Genomic DNA, 20,442 nt, shown 5'->3' on the forward strand with positions numbered 1-20,442 from the left:
AAGTACATGCATGAGAGAACACTGGCAAGAAGATTTGGGTAACCCTATTATCAGATGCATGTTCTTTGTTCCTAGAGATAACATACAGTCAAAAATACATTTATAATTTAAGTTACAATAGAAGACAGTATTTCAAACACAATTTCAGGTCTACCAGCCCTTCAAGGCAAAAAAAATTCCTGTTAACACAGGACAAACTGATAAAATAATAAAAAAAACAGAGCAATACTGAAGTCTCTGAACAAGCCTGCAGTGTTTTGTTTTTCATTTTATCAAGGAGGGAGAACATACCAGAAAATAAAGGGAGTCTTGTCTTCTCAGTTAAGTTTTTAGTAAATGTGATCAGAGCATCAGGGATTACTTTCATCCACATACCCCAGAAAACCCATTCTCCTTCTGGAGAGACAGGGCACGGATCAGGCACAGATCTTCCCTTCCACACAAAGCAGTGCCATGTCCACACAAGTGTGGATCCCACAGCCAAAGGAAACTACCAGATTCTCAGAGGGGCAGACTGGCCCCAACAAGCATCTTCTCTAAGCCTCCAGCAGCACCACTAATTCACTCACATCACAAATTATTCTTCACCTTTATGAAATAATGAAACCCCAGAAGTTGCCTTCTTCATTATATCAGACTGAAATACCCAGTGTTTCTTACCATGTGTCACTTGCCCTCCATGTTTTTGTGGTCAACTAAATATTTTAACAAGACGACACATGATTAACTTCTTTCAAGATATTTTAGTTCATTGATCTCAATAAAAGCACTGGTTGCAGTACAATAGTTTGACATACAACAACAGAAGGTACTCGATTTACATGCACAAGCTATTTAACAATAGTACACAGTCTTTCCTATTGCCATTATAAAACAAATGCTACTCTGACAGCTGGCACAACCTTCCAATTGTTCTCATGAGTTGTAATAGAGTGATGAAAACAGTGTTCTGATGGTACAATGCCAAAGAACAGAGATTTGGCCACTGCTGGAAGATTCCAATCAAGATGGCAGTATCATGACAGGAATCAGTGTTGAAATAATTGTAAAAACGGCAACAAAAGAAGCTATGCAAAACTGCTTTAACTTGTACTTCAGTTTAAGAAAAATGTGGAAAATACATACAGTTTTGTATAGAAATAAAAGTGCATGCAGAGACAGAAAAGTTGAAAGTTTAAGGCAAGAAAAATGTGTGGATGAATAAAAAAACCTCTGAACACTGAAGTACTGTAAACCAGCAGCAATCAGTTGCTGAAGGAGTGTGTCATTGCCTTTCTGGATTTTTTCTCTGGGTTGGGCTTTTTTTGAGTATTTTTGGGTTGTTTTGTTGTTGTTGTTGTTGTTGGAGTTGTGGGGTTTGTTGTTGTTGTTTGTTGCTTTATTTAATTTTATTTTAATAAAGCTTCCATCTTTGAAGCAGAAGCCGAAACTCCTCTGCATTTGTGTTTGATGCTTGGCTGAGCTTATGTTCAGTTTGACAGCTTGGTTTAATGTGCAAAGTACAGCATACACTATTAGGACTGCTCACTCCAAGCTTTCAACATCTGCTTTTCAAAAAACAGACACAAGTGCCACCTTCATTTAAATCAGTTTCAGTATTGCTGTTAAAGGGCTTCCAGAAATGAGAACACAGAAGTCAGATTTATAACAATGAGATAAGCAACAAGCTTTGTAAAACACACACATGTTACAGTAAGACTTTTCCTATAACAAATAAAAATCATCAGGGGACTTTTTTTTTTTTTTTTTTACCATTTCTTTCTAGGTTTCAGAAGTGCTAGCAATTTCAGCAAATAAAATTTTCAAAGTGCCCTGGCTGTGCCACTTTTTAGCAGCTTCTCCAAATGGTATTCAAACAAGTAAGAAACCTTCTCCTATAAGGGACAATTAGCAGTTCAGCATTATGCTAGTGGCAAGTAAGATCCTGAAATAGTATGAATATTCAATAGTTGTCATCATTTTATTTATAACCATATAAAAAACCTCAGTTACATGATACTGCACTGTTAGGTCTATAATACGCCATGTAAGACTGCAAAAATAAAAGTAAAAAAAAGTAAAAAAGGCCTCAATTCTCCTATTTTTGTTACTTTTTTCCTTAACTAATTGTCTCAAAAAAAAAAAAAAAAAAAAAAAAAAAAAAAAAAAAAAAAAAACCAAAGGCTTTCATCTTTGATGATGATCACACAAAGGTATATCAAATCAGGTCCTCTAATCCAGACTGATGGTACACTCAACATTTCAACTGAACCACTCATTACAAACCTGCAATGCCAGCATTCATTCATACCCTTAACTGTTCCCTGGCCTCGTCTACCCAATCAACCATTCACACCTTATTTTTAGCAGAATGATTTAAAAAGTTGTTTGTGGTTTTGAAACAGTTGGTCTGAATTCTTTAATATCACACTCAAACCAGAGGAAGACAAATTTAAGGATATTTCAATTCAATCCTCAAAACACTACTTAGAAAGAAAAAAACAGGCATGAATATGGAAGTACAGAAGGTGTTAAAACATCACTTTAAAAATGGACTTGGTAGAGGGCCTACACTGGAAACACTTACCTTGTCAAAGCATCAACATGATCATCTCAAGACAATTCAGAGACACTTAAGTCAGAATCATGAAAAAAAAAAAGGAAACTATGCTGTCAAATATCACTGAAATATCTAATCTAAGGCAGTGCAAAATGATGGCTGGTGAGGGGCAACCAGTCACCTTGCAAAGTGAAGGACTTCAAATTACTCATCACTGATCTTCATAATAATCTGCACTGAAGGACCTGATGAACACCAGTGATATTTCTGTCATGCAATTACAACTGTTAAGCAACCAATATGCAACTTAGGAGTGATACTGTCATCCATGGTGGATTATTGAAGTAATAACCCATTAAAGAATAAGTTCAAAGGGGAAAGTGGTAAACATCTTGCTGTAAGTGAAAACACTTCAAAAAATTTACAATTAAATAAAAAGTTAGATGATATTTTATAAAAAGAAGTACTGAACACAACAAGGCCACAATAAATTAGTGTTTCCATAAAATGACATGCTGAAGGTTTTGTTCCCAAGTCTATACATTTTTTTACTGTCTGTTATTTCCTAAATATTGACAGCATAATTGAATAATTGAGGTACAGTAGTTTACATTTGTATATGTCTTGTAAAAAGATTATTATTTTTCTTCCAGTTTTTCTTCCTCCTCGCCAAAGAACAACAAAGGAAACATTCCTAAAATGCAGCCAATGGTCACTCCAATAGCTTTACCCTAAAGAAAGGGGGAAAAAAATTAAGATTTTCCATTGATCAGTTGTTACTCATTTCCCATGCACCACCACAACCAGGAACACACACCCCTTGTTCTAGTTTTCAGCTGGGAGTCACACTTTTCTTAGCATGCAGACTAGAAACACAGATATGACAAGGTTAGAAACAGTGTTTGCTATGATAAAAGACAGTTCTGAAAAAGGAGGAGGGCAATGATCATGAAGAGCTGCACAAGTGGTAAGGGAGGAAAGAGAGATTCAAAGAATTAGCAGAATGGCCAGAAAGACAGAAAAGGAAAAAAAAAAACAAAAAAACCAACAGAACAACACCTACACACATTTTAGGTGCAATTATAAATGCATCTGCTTGTATGTGGTACTGCAAATCATCAAAGGAATGAGTGGCTCCTTGCAAATATGATGGCTTTCAAAGGCACAAGGGAAAACCAACAAAAACTGGAAAACATTTCAGATGACCTGAATGTATAAGTCAAGAGGAGATGAAATATAGTAACACAAGCAGCCTCCAAACACATCAATAGCAGTAGGTGGATAGTGTTGAAAAACTTGAAACAGTAGGAAAAAAAAAAAAAAAAAAAAAGAAAAAAAAAAAAAGCTACCATACAGGCAAAGGCACACAGAAATCTTTTCACTGACAAGGAATATGAACAAACTGAGTGCAATGACAGGGTTTTGCCACAGGCTCAGCTTTTACTGAGAAGACTCTCAGACTATGGGACAGTCCTCTGACAACATGCCAACTCTTCACTGCTCTGTGCTTTGATCTATCACTGCTAAAACCTGACTTTTTCTACCATAACTTTTCCTCAGTAAGTGCTACTTCTCCTCTCTTAAATCTGCAAAAGTATTTTTCCCAATGAAGACTCATTCTGGCAAAGTGAAGTATCTGTTTCTTTACTCAGTTTCTGATAACCTGTTTCTTTAATCATTGCTCTCACTGCTGAAGTGGGACCACTTCAAATGTTTAAATGTTAAGTAATCACCCTGAAAATGCATCTGCAAGATAGATAAGTGTCCTCTAACTGTAAACACAGGCAGTGAATATTACTCAAATGCTAAAAGTCTGGCCAGAGAAAAGCTAATTTCATATCCAAGCTAATTATAGAGTATTAGAAATTAGTACAAACCAGCACAGGTTTATGAATAGCAAGCACTTGACAAAGAATGTGTAGGAGTAAAGTACTAAGGGGTCATAACTTCCAAGTAAATTATCTTATCACCATAGCCAGAGCTCAACCCAGGTATCTGCACAGCATAACAAAGTCATTGCAGAGACTATCCATGTCACCTGGGGCTTGCTGCATACAAAAAAAAAAAAAAAAAAAAAAAAAAAAAACAAAAAAAAAAAAAAAAAAAAAAAAAAAAAAACCCAAAAAAAAAAAAAAACACCAAAAAACACTCAAGCTCAAAAAAATCCAGTCTCTTGATTTTCCCTGACATGAGCTCAAGACTAAACCCTCTGGGGAACATGCACAGTGTTGGTGGTCATTAAGGAATAAATGGAAAACGTGACAAAAAGTATTTATCAGCTAGTTTAAACACAAAAAGCTCCACATCAGCAGAGCTGCCCACAGGATACTCACCAAGTGTGCACTGAGACGGGTCTGCCACATGTCAGCTTGTTTGGGTGTCAGGTCAGGGATTGACAGACCCAGCCGTGAAGCCAAAGCTTCTACATAACCTGCAAGACTGGAAGAACAACAAAACAAGAACAAATGATTTTGAATCTCACAGTATCTTTTAGTGTAGGTTTTAAAATACTAATACCAAGAGCTTTTCCTTCAGTATACCAATAAAGTGATTGAGAGAAAACTATGGGAAAGAGTTCAGACTTCTAAAGGTCACATTTTGCAATGTAAGTTAATTACCTCACTGATTTAATATAGTATTTCCAAAAAACTTCATGCAGTATAACACAACTGGTGCGAATGTTAATGCATTTTTGCAGAGCTTTTTAAGCAACCTTTACTGGAGAAAAGGTCACTTGCAGACTAGTTAGTGGCAAGCCTTGTAATTTGCAGAAAACAAAACAGAGAGAAAGAGGGGAAAACAGGCACAACAAACAGCTTTATTTTCAGCAGTTATGTAGAAATTTCCTTTAAAATCTAAAATAAGCTGTATCTGTTTTTATCAACAATAGGTGTGCCTAGACCTGAAGACATTGCAGAGATATTGTTTTAGCTGAGGAGAAGGAAATCTCTTCAGATCTAGGAGTAACAACCTGAGAAAGTACATTAGGCAGAGCAGTATTATATTACAAAAAAACTTATTTTTCCACTTTGCATCTCAATGAATGCACCTAATATTCTTAACACAGGTTCATACATACCCCAGTCCAGCTAAATCTGAAACAAGGTTTCCCAAAGCTGCAGCTGGAGGGAGGAAAAGGAAAGAGAAAAAGGTATTATTTTAGCTTTGAACAAAACCAACCAGCTCCCACCCTCCAGTGACCCTCATTTACTCTCAATTTATATAGAATTAAAGACTAGACCTAAGTTCCTTATATTTCAGTGGTTTTATTCTGATCTTATTACAGTTTAATAACAGCAGCAGACTAGAATAAGAGGTGCAACTACATTTCTCACTTTACAAGGAGAAATCTTGACAAATACAAAAAGACAACACTAACACCTGGAAATCAACATAACTTTTGAGATCAGAGTTAGGAACAGCTGTGCATGGCTGTCAGCTCCATGTAGCTAATGCTGGACACCAAGCAAGGCCTTCCAGTGCCTGAAGAGGCACAGGAGCACTGGAAATAGGAGCTGTCACTCAGGTATGCACCTTTCATAAACATATCAACATATCCGTGCACTGTGTCAATTTAAGAAGAAATACTGTCCACAAGTGAACAAAGTTACACACAAAATACACGATTTCACAGCAGACCTTACTAAGATAAGCCTGTGACTGTTTCACATTGAACCAAAGCCTGCAAATCTCCAAATCTTTAATTTGCTCTGCTGTAACATTTTCAGTTAAGCTCTCCCTCCTTGTGCTTTCGAGCAAAGCTGCACCTGCAGCTGGTGGATCCATGGACACTTTCTGAAACTGCAGAGGCACCAAAGCTGCTGAGCAGAGCTTATCAGTTTTGGCCAGTGCAGGAGCAGGGTGGCTGCTTGGCCTTCCTGAGGTATCTCACCAAGGCAGAGGAGCCACCAAGAACTGCAGTAAAAAAGACACCAACACTGATCTCCACTCAGCACTGCGAGCAAACAGCAACACACAAATACAGATATCCACGTACACTGATACTGTGCCCTGTGGAATTCAGAGCAGCTCCATTAGAGAAATGCAAATACACTTTCCTAGCTGACCCAGGATTTGAATATTTAGCTTGAAATCAACAAAAAGCATTTTAAAAGCTATTTGAACTGAAAATGCATTTCTGCAAATGGAATATGTCCTTGCTTCACCCAAAGGTTGTTTCTTTATTAGGAAAGGCAGCTGCAAGACTGAGGAAGAGCCATTTCCAGCACTGTGTGCTACTTTCAGCCTAAAATACAGGAATGTGCCACACTAGTCTAAATGTGCTGCAATTTTAATACTTGCCTGCCATAGTTGAAATTCCTAAGACAACTCCAATTGACAATTCTATTTGGGTTCCCTGAAAAAATAAACAGTTTTCTCATTATTTGAAGGATTTGGAGTTAAAATAAATTATATTGATACAAATGACAGAAGTATAAGCTTGTTTGTGTTAAAAGTTAAAGGATAAATAGACATTTTTTCTACTAGATCACAGAGATCCTATCTTCCTGGCATATTTATTTCCCCCTAAGGCAAGGGCCTACTTCTGGAAGTCTTTTATTATTTCATACTCTCATAGCAGGGAGCTGGTGGACAAATCTGCAACTCCTATCCCTGCACATCATCTTCCCCACTGCAATTCTTAGCTGAATGCACAGCTCTGAACAGGAACTTCTACAGATACCGAGCAAACAAATAAAACACAGTGTCACAGCTCCTCATGTTTTCGGCTGAAGAAACAAAACCACATGGTCTGCATTATGGAACAGCAGTACATGGTCGAGAGATGAGAGACAATATGCATGAACTAAAACAAGACGTATTCCAGCTGGATACAGCAAAACATTTTCCATCGTGAGGACAGCTGAGCATTGGAACAGGTCGCTCAGACAAGCTGCCCTTGGATTTCTCAATTCCCTCAGGATAAAACCATGAACAACTTGATCTCACCTTACAGCTGGCTCTGCTTTGAGCAGGAGGTTAGACTAGGGACCCTGAGAAGGTCCTGAGCAAGGGGATTTTCTAGACTAGACCTCACAGGCCATTCTATTCTGTTCTCTTGAAAAATATGAATCTTGCAGACTTGAGCAAGGAATTAAACAGTGAACTTACCGCAGCAATCATAATTGCGTTATCCAAAAATCCAAACCCTACAAAAGGTAATGCGTTGTGGAAGAACACTAAAAAAAATAAGTAACAAAGAAAAGAAAATATTTATAAGAGAGTTCACTGGTGCACAGGAATAACTGAAATGTCTAATACTGGTTTTAAGAGAAAGGCAAAATACACCTACTGGTCACCTTTTTGTTGCTGGCAGGTGTGGTAAAACCCTTTGCTACACAGAAATCTTACTAATGCCTTGTGAAGAACCTACTTTGCAAATACTTGTACAATTTCAGGTGGAAGCCACTTATGCCTACTAGTGCATAAGAGAGATACTTAAAACTATATGAACTCTGGTGTTATTTACAGACCTTACAGTGATATTGCAGTATCACTGAAGACCACCAAACCATCTCATCAGACTCCCTGCATTCTTCTCTTGCTTGAAATAAAGGCCCTTTCTCTGCAAGTCCCTCACTATTTCTGTGCAAGAGCTCCATCTTTTCACACATTCCTAAAATTTCATATTTTAAAAGCATTGTCTGGAGCTAGACAGTTTTTGTCAAAACTCCTTTAGCTAAATCTGCAAATGATGAAGTGGATTTCACTAGTGTGTCATATATTAATTATCTCACCCTTTCAATCAAGACTTCTGTATCTTGATTTTGTTTGTGCACTCAGCGCAAGTCAGACTTGTAGCTGCTCATTAATACACAGCTTAAGAAACTGAGTTCCACCTTTTGTTTCATGCATTTTCTTCTTTCTTACTTCCGAAACCTATTAAACCCTTTCTGAAAATATTTTCTATTGCAGAAGCCTGGAACATGCTGGTCTGAGTTATTTCTAAGAATGTGCACAGTGCTACTGTATCATTCCTTTTTGTTCTGCTTCATTTTCTCTCTCAGGTTTTAGCCTGGAAGCTTTTGATGGGGGTGGGATTGAATTTGCACAGCATTGTCTCCAGCTGAGTTTCAAGGTGCTCACTTCATAAGACTAAAGACAGCATGAGGACAGACTGCATTACAAAAATACAGCTGAAATTTTTCAATTTTTTAAGATTTGAAGTGCAGCAAATATTCAGTTTGGATTTGGTTGGAGTTTGGGGGTTTTTTTTAACTTCACATTGGACTATAATTCCTATGTTTTATAAACTTAAAGAGATGGAAATCTAGGAAGAGGGATGAAAGAAGAGTGCATGAACCTCATAGTCATGTGACTGGTACCAGTACCTTTTGGGTTTCCTTTCTGCAGGCAGCATGAATCCATGACCACACAAAAAACCAAAGCCACATTCAAGATCTTTCATGCTTATGTGCTAGAACATGAATGGACATCTGTAACTACTGTGTGAGAATACACCCATCTTCTAAACTGCACAGGTGAAAGACTACAGCACAAAATGTATGAAACTTGCCAATTATTTTTCAACTATCACAGGACAAACTCACCAAAACACAAATAACCAAAAAAGCAGATAGATATGACCATTGTTTTCAAAATGTGTGTACTGGAGCTAAACTGGGATCTCAAGTTCTTAGTGAAATGGACAGAATTTTTGAATTCACCAAGGGACAAGGAAGGGGGAGGTGGGGGTGGGAGGGAGGCAGGGGGAAGGAACCAAATTAGAAAAAAAGGTAGATAATTAGAAAAGGAAAATGTTTGCCTAAATAAATTGGCTCACTCTGGAGTACAAAACCACTGAAATACATTAATTTGGAAACTAAATCAGAATTTGAATCATGGTATTATATTGGAAATAATCTGTTTCCAATTTCTCTGTGATTTTATACCACTTCTCAGCCCTTTCAAAACACAAAAACTCCACAAGGCACTGCAGCACCAACACTGCTTGGCTTAGAAAAACAATGTTTGCTGCTGGTTTTGTGCTCTCATTTGGGCTTTCTGTCCTACTTTCACTAAGTGTTGCACATTCTCCAGCCGAGGTGTTATGAAACAAAGGCAGCAGGGTGAGTGTTGGTGCCTGCTTTGGTTTTCTCTTACTCCATACAACTGGGATGAGGACAGACCAGCACTTGTGGAACAAAGATGAAGCCAATTCAGAGAGAGACTGCACAAATACTGAACCACATTCAACAAACATTCTTCTTTTACCATGTCTCAGTTGTCCTGGAGATGGTGGTGCAACCTCCAACTTCTCTAGAGAAGTCAAAATGAAATGAGAAAGTTAGCTGCTTCATCATAAATCTGGTTTATTATCAAGTCTTTATCAAATTACTAGCAGGCAAAAAAGCAGTTATGTTATTTAACAGCTTTCAAATGGGAAAGAAAAATACTTCACACCCACATATTTATTATTTTTACAAAAGATAACAGGGTATTAAAAGCCAAAAAATCTTAGAATATTACAAGCTTACAGTAGTGTAAGTAACAGAATACTTCAGAAGCACTCCAACAGCCATCTTCATTAGAGAATTACAAAATCACACTAAATTTTTTTTTAAAAATCAAATCTTCTAGAGACAATTGTACGGGTTTTTTTAGAGATCCTCTAAACATGCAGCAGACACCCTTCTTTCCCCTATCAAGTCTGCAAAACAAACCCTATCATTTATATTCTCACAAAAGGTATTTCTCAGAGCAATAGAAGAATAAAAGAAAAATACAGACCACTGATTTTTGTAGCACCACATTAAGTTTGGTCATTTGGTGCATGTTTCAGGTACCCTGGACTCAAACCACTAAGAATTAGCAAGGACCATGACATCACTCCTGAACCTGACAGAGTACTTTCTCTACAGGAAACCAATGCAGTTGTGATCAGAGATGCTGTGCAGAATGCAGCAGCAAGCTACTCGTTTAACAGCAGCAAGGAAAAAAAAAATAGCTACTTTTTTGGGGGGTTTTCTTGTGTATTTTTTAATGTAGATATTGACCATACGACTTCCTTTTTAAAACCGAAAAAAATCATTCCCCTAGTATTTTCCAATATTATGAATCCAGAGGTTTTAACAAGTTGCTTCCATACTTCTCCTGAGGTAACTTGTACAGACACAGTTAAAAATGGTAAGATGTGGAACCTGCAACACTCAAGTATTCAAATTTTACTTGGGGCAGCCAAGTACATGGAAAGACAATGCTGCAAACACAGACTGAGATTAATTTTAGCCTATGTCTGAGCACTGCAGACTAGAGTGAGTATTCTTGCATCCAAGTCACTCTTATATTCAAAGCTATTGTAAAGAAGAAATTAAAATATTCACTTGAAGTACCTTTGAGGAATAAAAGTTAGTTCATAATACCAGTACTGGGCCAACTAGGACACTGACTTCCAAAATAACTTCACTAATTGAAGTTCTTTCAAGCTCTAGCAGTCACTGAAGATGCACTTCCTCCCTCTGCCCAATACAAACACTACCTAAGCTTCACCAACACCAGATGTGCTCACCATGCAAATGGGACAAGTACAGCCCAAATACTACAGAAATAAAGATTATTCTGCTCTTCTCTTGAAAATGCCAAGGAATTCACAGATTCAAAGCTCAGGCTGGCAGAGGAACATGGTAAACAGAAGTGGGTCCTGTAAGAGTCAATCTTCTGAAGCCTCAAGTATCAACAGCAAGAAAACCTCAGACCAATATTTTCAGCTCCTGCTCAGGAACACTGGGATTGGGGAGGGGACTCATTTTCATATGGTTTCCTTCTGTTCTCACAGGTTAGGCAATTCTTTTACAGCAGTCTAGACAAAGAAAGAACTACCCATATACACCAGGACTGCCCTTTGGGCAGCTTTTCTCAGGGACAGTAAATTTCCACAACACTGGGGAAAATCAGAGCCACCTTGAAACAAAGAGATTAGCTGAGGCCACTGTTTCCAAAAGCTCCAGATGCCCTCAGGGTGGCCAAGCAACCTAAGTCAACATCCAACACCTTCACATTTCTGATGAAGCTTCCCTAAACTCATTTGCTCCATCCTGCTGAAAGCCAGGGAGAGAATGAAAAACCCAAACCAAACACAATCACAGGAGGTCACAGAGTGCTGCCCTCCATGGCTTTCTGCTCTGATGGGAAGCCCTCACACCAAACCACTGTGGTTCCTGGGCTTCCTGTGGCACTGAAACCACCCCTGCTGCAGTGCCCATCTCGTTTTTAGATTTAGGTCTCCATATAAAGGACTTTGTGATAAGAAACTGTAACAAAATAAACAAATTTCCAGGAAACGCTTCTTCTGAAGAAGACATCTTTTCACACTTTTCCCTGATTATGACAGCCAGTCAGATTAGATAATTTCCATCTATTTTGGGTATCAGTACAGAATACAAAAGACTGTTCAGCTTGTCACAAAATACTACAAAGCTCTAGAACATCCGTTCTTTGGATTTAACTACAACTGAGTTTGATAGCACCTGTCAGTCTACACAATTACATTCTATTCAGTCTAGCTAGACAGCTATTAAAAAAAAAACTAAAAGAAATCCCAGTGCATAATTGATTTTAGAAATTTAGTACCAAAAGGAAAAATTAAGGGTGTTTGGTAGAAGGAAAATGAAATAAAAATGTCTTATGTCTAGGAATAACAGGACTTCCAAGTTACAATAACTAAAAAGAACATCAGTTCCTCCTTCGGAATATAAATCAAGAACTACCTTGGGATGTTTCTAAAAGAAACTGGGGAATACCATTTCAAGGTTAGAGGAAAGACAAGTTAGTGTAAGACAGAGGGAAATACCAGGGCATCAGATATAAACAAAAATTACTTAATCATTGACATAATCTGTTCCAGTAGTGTGGGATTCCTGCTAAACAGGCATTTTATCAAGCAGTCCTTCACCACTATCAGGGCAGAAGTTGCAAGAAGGTCACTGGGGACAGCATTGTGGCACCAGGCTCTGGAGACCAGGCTGCTCCTGATCAGCCACAGGGAGCTCATGCCAGTAACAGCATGTTCCTGCTCCACATGCAAGAACTTTATTTCATAAATGGAAGTCTTGTAAACTCACATGGAAGCATGCCTGCTTTCCAAGCATTACAGCTTACCTCGTCATCAAGATAAAAATTAATCTCTGAAAAAAATCTGTGATTGCACATGTTAATGAGACAGGGATAGGAGAAGTGTGCCAGATGAAGTTCAGAAAACTGGTGCTGGTGACCTCTGCACATGCTCTGGGCAGGGCAGTTCCCTCTCTGCCCGAGGCAGGACAGAGCCCCAGAGAGTATCTCATCCCAGCCCAGAACAAAGCGGGGCCAGCTCAGACCAGGGGGCTCAGGACCTTGTCACACGGTACCTGCAGGACGAGGCTCCTGGGAAAAGCTGTCCCAAAACAGCTTTGCAGCACCAAAACAAGGCTTTAAAGCACAAAGGCATCTCCCCTGAGAACTGATGCTCTGCCTCTGCCAGGGACAGAGCACTGCCTGCTGCAGGAAAGGGCTGCTCCAGCTCAGCTCTACTTGCAGAGGCCAAAGATTGCTTTAAAGCTGGGACACAAGGAAGAAAAAAAAAGCAGAAAAAAACCCCCCAAACCACTGTGGTATGAAAGCCAAAAACCATTTTACAGAATCACTTCCAATATCATCTCTTTAAAGCATAACATACTTTAAAACTTTGCAAGATATGAAAGCACTGAGAGCCAAAAAAATTTTAAACAGATTTTTTAAAACTCTAGATAGCAAAACATATTTCAGAATAGGGAATTTATTCACAGGAAGTTGTTCTGACTACTTGAATTTTTGAGACTCAGCAAAAAACAAGAATAAAAATATTCGGAGACTACAGCAAAGGAAATGTGCTCTTTGTTTGTTTTACCAGAGGGAAAACAAAAATAAAAATGGTAAAATCCTATTTAAAAAGCTCAATTCAGCCAGGATCAAACAATTCAGAGTTTAAATGTCTGGGGGAAAGAAAACAACTCTAAAGTACTCCAGAATTGCATCTCACGATGGCCATTCAGCAGCTCATCCTGTGCCACAGCACTCAATAAGACACAGAATTCATCTTATTGCAAAAGGAATAAAATGAAATGGTGGAGTGAAGAATTGCTGTTTTCTAACTGACATTCATTACCATAACTGAGGTTATAAACCAAGGTTCAAGTGCAATACATGTCATGAGACCTGAATTAGCAAAGTCTAGGAATCAGAAAAACATTTACTGCTTCTTAAAATTGTTCTTGATATTTTTTAAATTTATAGTATCATCTTCTTCTCTAACTATTTAAAAAAATGCTTAGAACCCAGGGGGAGCACAGGGGGTGAGGACTGACACATAAAACTATCAACATAAATAATACCATCATCCACAACTTGGTCCAAACCCAGCAAGCTAAAGTCACTATGCCAATTGTAGCCAAGCACTTGCAATTTAGTTTTAGAATTATTATTCTTAGCTGACAAACTAACCACAACTAACAGGTAATGGGCATGCATTTATTAAAAACAAAACCAAAATCCAGCAAGTTGTCATCATTAGTTTCTGAATTATCATTTTCTTTAAAAACTGGCATACAAGAGAACTTGCAAGCCTAAAGGCATGTATTATGTTTTATTCGAATTGCAGCTAACACCACCATAAAATTTTACAGCTGAATTTGTTGCTGTCACCCAGGGGCAGGAAACAATAAGACTGAATGCAGGCACTACTGCCAGAGCTACCCCAGGAAAATACTTGCTACTGCTGAGTATTGCCATATCTGAGACAAAAATATGAGCAATGTTTTACAAATTTTTATATAGTGATTGAATTGTTTAAATTAATTATTAAACAAGTATATGAGTATCTAGAAGAGGAATATAAAAAGTATTAATAATCTAGACCTATTTTAACATAATTTTAGGCTTTGAAGGTATCTAATCTAGAAATTACAGAGGGTTTTGTCTTGAATTCATCAATCTATTCCCTCCAAAAAGCCTGTCCAGGTCACTTCAGCCAATCATTCAGATACACATCACTGAAACAGCAAAAACATTACTCACACAGAACAAGAAATTAGAGAAATTGTCGTGTCTACTAAAAGGAGGTACTCCTTTGCACTTGAGTTCATGAGAGGATCTTTACAACCAAAATTCTAGATTAGAGCCTAAAAATGAGATGTGTTATTGCTTTGTTCAGAGGTGGATCCTCAAAAGCAATTTCTGACTCTGATGCATGAGTTCATCCATGGAATAAGCTCATAAGACACCTTCTCATCGTCCTTTTTTCCTCCCCTGCTCTTCCTCAATGTTTTCACCAAACTGCAGTCTAGCAAAACTGAAAAATCTTGTCCCATTGATCTTCAGTTGCATTCCCTCAGTATTCCAGATGGGGAAACAACAGTCCATGAGTTGACATTAAAGCAAAGTTCTGCATCATTTGTTATAACTCACAAGTGGTTTCCTGTTACTACAGCAATTAAGGCACTAAAGGATGCTGACTTGTGCAGTGCTAATTATAAACCTGGCCGGCAGCCCCTTCAGTCACATGCCCGGCAGAGGGAGAGCTGGGCGGAGCTCTGGGACAAATACACAGAGGAGGGGATAGAAAATTCCTCCACTACTCTGGAGAAGGTAACTATGTCCAAATAAATATTCTGTATAAATACAAATAGGATAGTATTTTTTTAATACTCCCTGTAACATTGTAGACAATTACACAGTGATCACGCTGCATCACCCTTCCTGAAAACCCTTGAAGTGGCAGGAGATTATCACCTTTATTTGAAAGCTTTGTTACATCTGCTGGACAAAGAGCCCAACAAGCTTTACAGGAATGCAGTGTGTTCCCAGGCCAACCAACTCCCTTCAGAACAAACCCCAGTAGTGACTTCAGGCTTAATCCACTCCTGTGATCCCCTGTAGTGAGTATACAATACCCTTAACCTATTATCCCTTCCAAAAATGTGGCACAGCATCCATATCCTCTTAAAGATGCTTGACAAAACAGAGACCTAAGGTGGAAACCCTGACTGAAAATGTAAAAAAAAAAGCCTAAAATGCAAACAGGTATCCAGAGGCTGAAATCACTGTCCTCATCATTAAGAGGGTTTTATCCTCGACCTAATCCCAATCTCTATCAGTGCCTTATAAATGTAAATGTCAGTATTTCCACTCAAGTAGGTTTGTGCCAAAATATTTGCAGTGGTTTTCTTAAAAGGTCTCAAACCACAGCTGGAAAAAAAAAAAGAGTTAAGATGCTTGCCTCGGGATTCAAGAGGGTTAATCAGCTAAAATGATGACAACACAGAAAGGACTTGCAGCTTGTAATAGAGATGCAGCATAAGGATAGAAATACAGAGCCTGAGCTGTCTCCTTCAAAGAGAAATGGAGAATGTCAGAAAAACAGCTGAAGTGTTTACATGAAAGTGCCAGCAACATAGTAACACTGATAGGAGAGCAAACAGGAACAAGAATGAGGTATTCTGATCTGTGTTCCAGAAGTAGATGGTTATATCATCATTTAAAAACAAAACAAAAAAGATAAGAACGTACTTGAGAGCTGCAAAGAAAAAAACTTGGTTGTTCCAACAAACCAACAAACAAATTGCTATAGCAGTTCCCTGACTGGAAAAAAACATCTTCAGAATTAAAATTCTCTGCCTCAAAAAATCAAATACTCATCCTCCCAAGAGGAGGCAGGCTCTGCCTTCCCTCCTCATCCTCTCCATTTCAATGCTTGAGGACTGCAAGGAGCTCCTGGGAGCCAGAGGAGGGGCACTTCCCAATGGCATAACAAATTCTTCCATCTTTGGATGAATGAATCTTTGCCTGGGATGATTAACAACCTCTTCACTAGATTTGGAAAAAGGATGAGCCCTTCTGACTAACAGAGTGGAATTAATTTCATCCAAATGTATTCATTTAACTGTTTCAGTAAGATGAGGTTTTGGCATTTCTCTGTCAGCAGTTTTTTCTTGGGCCACTCTTGTTCAAGGCAGGGATCTATCCATCATTTCATGGGTTTTCAGTTGAGCAGAGCAGCAACACAGCAGCAGTGCTGAACTGGAACCAAGATCATGGTATCTGTGGCTTATCAGAGTGCAATATATTCCTGTAAAAGAACAAGCAAAGCAATTCTGTGGGACACCACAGAAGATTTGTTAACAAAAATTATCAGCACTCTATGCACAATCAGATCTGATCTGTTAGAGGACTTTCATCACCTCTAAATAGAGTTGTGTTAGGCAACACTGCTGTCTAAACATGAGAGCTCATGAAATATCTAGGGAGTTATATGTACAATTATAATATCCTTTATTCATTTATGTTCCCCCCAGGCCCTGCTTTAACAAGAAATCTGAAAAGCTGGTTTATTCCGCTACCTCCTCCCCCTTATGCCCTTTCCCCTCCTGCACAAAACTACATTTGTTTCCCCAGGAAAGCAAGCGAGTGGGGAAAATGGTTTGAAGAACAGGGAGCAGCATTGGCTGCTCAGATCAAGCCCAGGTCTGGTACCTGCAGCAGAACCTCTTAGAGCAGTCAGCTCTAGTACAGAACACAGGGGAATGCAGGGCACTTCCCCCTCCACTGCCCTGGCACAAAACAGAGTGTAATGAGGGGTTTGTGCCTCAGCAACAGCAACAGCTGTGCTTCCCACAGCCCTTGGCACCAGCAGTACCTGCCCTCAGAGAGAACAGCCCTTCCCAAAGCCACCACCACCCGCAGGCAGCTGCAGCAGCACAGGAGGACCAGGCAGGGGCTGGCACGTTAAATGTGTTTGGTGGGATTGTTCTTTTCCTTTAGGAAAACTCGACTACAATCTTTACAGAGAGCCAAAGACAAATTGCTATTAAATCACACACCACTAAGTACCAGCCCTCTTGTAAGCAGAAAGTTCCATTCCCTGCCTGAGGATGACCTTGGAAGCAAGTACAACTGCAGAAACAAGCTTCTGTCTGAAGCTTCTGACTTTAAATATATGTAGAGTTTATTGCTTTTCATCTGTCTCTGACTTAATAGAGTAACCTAAAATAAGAGAGACAAAGAGGACAGATAAAATGAATGATCATCAAACATTTTGTCAGACTCATGCTAAATGTAATGACATTCCTCCTAATTTTTCATTGCATTGGGCATTAAAGAGAAAAGTATGAGCCGCCTTGAAGTCCTTAAGAATCTATTAATTCCTGAGAGCAAAAGGAACACCATAAGAAACCACTGACAATTTAAGTTCCAACCATAAATTACACTCAAGTAATTTGTGCCTCTCTACATAAATGCCTAATGAATGCAGAATGCAGTAGCAATGACGTTATTCTTAACTCTTCACCTGCTGCTGGAGGGAGTGCAGCAGATTCATCACTTTGATACCCCTTTCCCTTCCCCATGTAACTTAGCAAAGCTGCATTTGTGAAACCAGTCTGACTCCCCCATCTGACTCCCTGCATAGTCAAATTCAAGCTGCAATTACTGCTTCCTCTGGCAAAAAACTGAAAGAATGATTATAATATAAAAACAAATAAAATTACCTCACATGGAACTTGACCTTAAAATATTTTCTTTTAGCTTTTATGTTATAAGAGTAAGGAATATCTACTGGGTTGTTATGCAGCTGCATTATGTACTAATTTATTCTGCACATGAATTTTAAGTTCTAATAAAAAACTCACTCTGTTCACAAAAATTATCCGAAATATTAAGATTGCAGCTTTGTAAATTAAGTCACACAGAAGGAAGAAGCAGAATTCAAAGGCTACTGTGCTCTACTTTTCCTAAAAGTGAACAGTTCTTACTAAACTCACTTTTTACTCCTTCAACCAACGGCCTTTATTCTGCCAAACAAAAAAAGGAACATCCTTCTTCTGGTCAGTGTTTCTCCAGCCTCTGGCAAGCATGAGGCCTCTCTCAGGAGGATTCAATTGCAAGTGCATCCCTACAGCCTCCAGCTGCAGAGCCAACATAGGCTTCAGTTCCCCTCACACCCTGAAAGTGCCAGCTGTGCACACACTCCCTCTAAAGCTGCTTCAGGACCTCTGCTCTATGAGGAGCTGCACAACTGGTCCATCCATTTAATCCCAATGCTTCTTAACTTCCCCAGAAACTACCCAATGTCTGTTTATGAAACTCACAGTTCTGCTACTTAGGACAGTTTTTGCTTTCAACTTTATGTATTTCCCCCTTCCCACTGACAGGTTTTTTTAACCTGTTCTTTTGTCACAGCTTCACTGTAAGTAGGCAGCAGAATCCTGTGAGTGTTGAACTTACACCCTCACCTCAGTTCCACTAATCAGCTTGAGAATTAGTGAAATGCAAACACAAATCCTCGGCTCAGAGTTTTCTGCATGCATAAGCCTGTTTTGTTTTCCACAGGAGAGGAAATATGGAATCTAAGGTATTTAACACTTCTTCCCCAAGGCAGTGGGAAGTATACTGTGGCACTGCCTACCTCAGTGACATACTGCAATGCCACTATTTACTGGAGATCTTAATGAAATATGCACCCCTATAGTTTTTCACGCTGTGCAGTGGCGGCCGATCACAGTGTGCCTCCAGCATCCTTCCCTCCCTCATTCTCTCCTCCCTCTGCTTCTGCAAAATCTGTGCAATGTTTACACAGCTCCTTTTCCAGCAGCAAGGAAGGTGATGGATTCAGGCTGAGGTTGCTTTTTGCAGTGCTAAAGTACTGTATGATGTGGGGGGCAGCCACTCAGACCATGATGAATAATCCTGAATAGAGAACAAAAGGAAAGGAGAGGAGAGAGAGCTCCTTTCCCAGTCACAAGACAAATGTTGAGGTAAAAAACACGATTGCAAGTAGTTGCCAAAACTGCAAAGGTAACCTGGGAGATGAAACCAGTATTGCTCACTCGTACAAGTCACCACGTGCTGTTAGTGACACAGAGATCCCAGAACAGGCTCCTGCTTGAGGCACAAAATCACTCCTGGCACTTCCCATGAGAAAACAGAAAAGACAGAACCTTAGGTCAAATGCAAAACTGCACCCTGAAGTGATCTAAAGTCACGTTGTTACTGCAAGGGGTGATTTGATACTTTCCCTCCTGTTCCTAAATTCCCTCCTGATTATGCATTAGGGACTCCTCCTTTATTCTGGCACTTGTTCTTAATCAGACACGAAGCCAGGCCCAGAGAAGAACAGCACGGGGAGCAGAATTGAGACTTTCATACCCAGAGGTTCTGGGGGCAGGGAAAGAACAGAACACTTTACAACAGCACAGGTGAAGGCAGCAGTAAATCCACACCCATATGGCCAAGTCACATCTACTACACATTTCCTCACCACAGCTCATCCAGGCCTGCCCTTACTCACTGTGGGAAACTCAGGAGAATGTTTTTCCTCTATGGCTGGGAAAAAGTAATTAAAGTGAGCTTTCTTTTTTTGAAACTGAGCTTTCAACACAGGATCAGACAAAAATCACAGTAAAACTCAGCCATAGTAATGTGCAACTGCAAAAATGTAAGCATGGAAATGAGGTAGATACAATAGGTTCCTAGCACCCAACCCTGAGATGTAATTCAACAGTCAAAACTTTAAAAATCCAAAGACTTTTTTTTGTTTGTTTGTTTTGGTAAACCAGATGCAATAAATGAATAAAAAAAAAATTAAAAAAGGTCACATTTGAGTCTTTTTCAGCCTGGGCCATTTGTGATTTATCAGAACTCAGCTGCACATTGGTGCATTTCTTCTGTTCAGGGAAAGAGACACTGAATCAGAAGTCTGTCAGATATTTGCAAAAGGAAAAGGTCACCAGGCTGATGATTTATAACAGCACTGTCACTTTTGCAGCTACCTATTTACTTGACTTATTTTACTCCATAAAATAATACAAACAGTTAATGAAATTGAGGAAGGAGTGGTGGATTTCAAGCTGTTCTTGCATCTCTTCTTTATGGCAAAAATCTTTATTAGACAAAAT

General features: G+C 39.0%; 1 protein-coding gene across 2 annotated transcripts in view; it reads right to left on the reverse strand.

The window, feature by feature from the left end:
* Positions 1 to 723: 723 nt before the first annotated feature.
* The window catches only part of TMEM65 (transmembrane protein 65), a gene marked incomplete at its 5' end in the record, with an annotated part of 29,901 nt that continues 10,182 nt past the window's right edge, over positions 724 to 20,442 (reverse strand). For both annotated transcript variants that reach the window (XM_083859110.1, XM_083859109.1), the window contains 6 exons: positions 724 to 3,270; positions 4,873 to 4,978; positions 5,619 to 5,661; positions 6,842 to 6,896; positions 7,652 to 7,719; positions 9,755 to 9,799. In XM_083859110.1, coding sequence (XP_083715236.1) covers positions 3,178 to 3,270; positions 4,873 to 4,978; positions 5,619 to 5,661; positions 6,842 to 6,896; positions 7,652 to 7,719; positions 9,755 to 9,799 — 410 coding nt within the window. In that variant the 3' untranslated portion in view covers positions 724 to 3,177. The remainder of the gene's footprint in view (positions 3,271 to 4,872; positions 4,979 to 5,618; positions 5,662 to 6,841; positions 6,897 to 7,651; positions 7,720 to 9,754; positions 9,800 to 20,442) is intronic.

This window comes from Zosterops lateralis, assembly GCF_965231275.1.
Source record: "Zosterops lateralis genome assembly, chromosome: 1".
NCBI classification, from domain to species: domain Eukaryota; kingdom Metazoa; phylum Chordata; class Aves; order Passeriformes; family Zosteropidae; genus Zosterops; species Zosterops lateralis.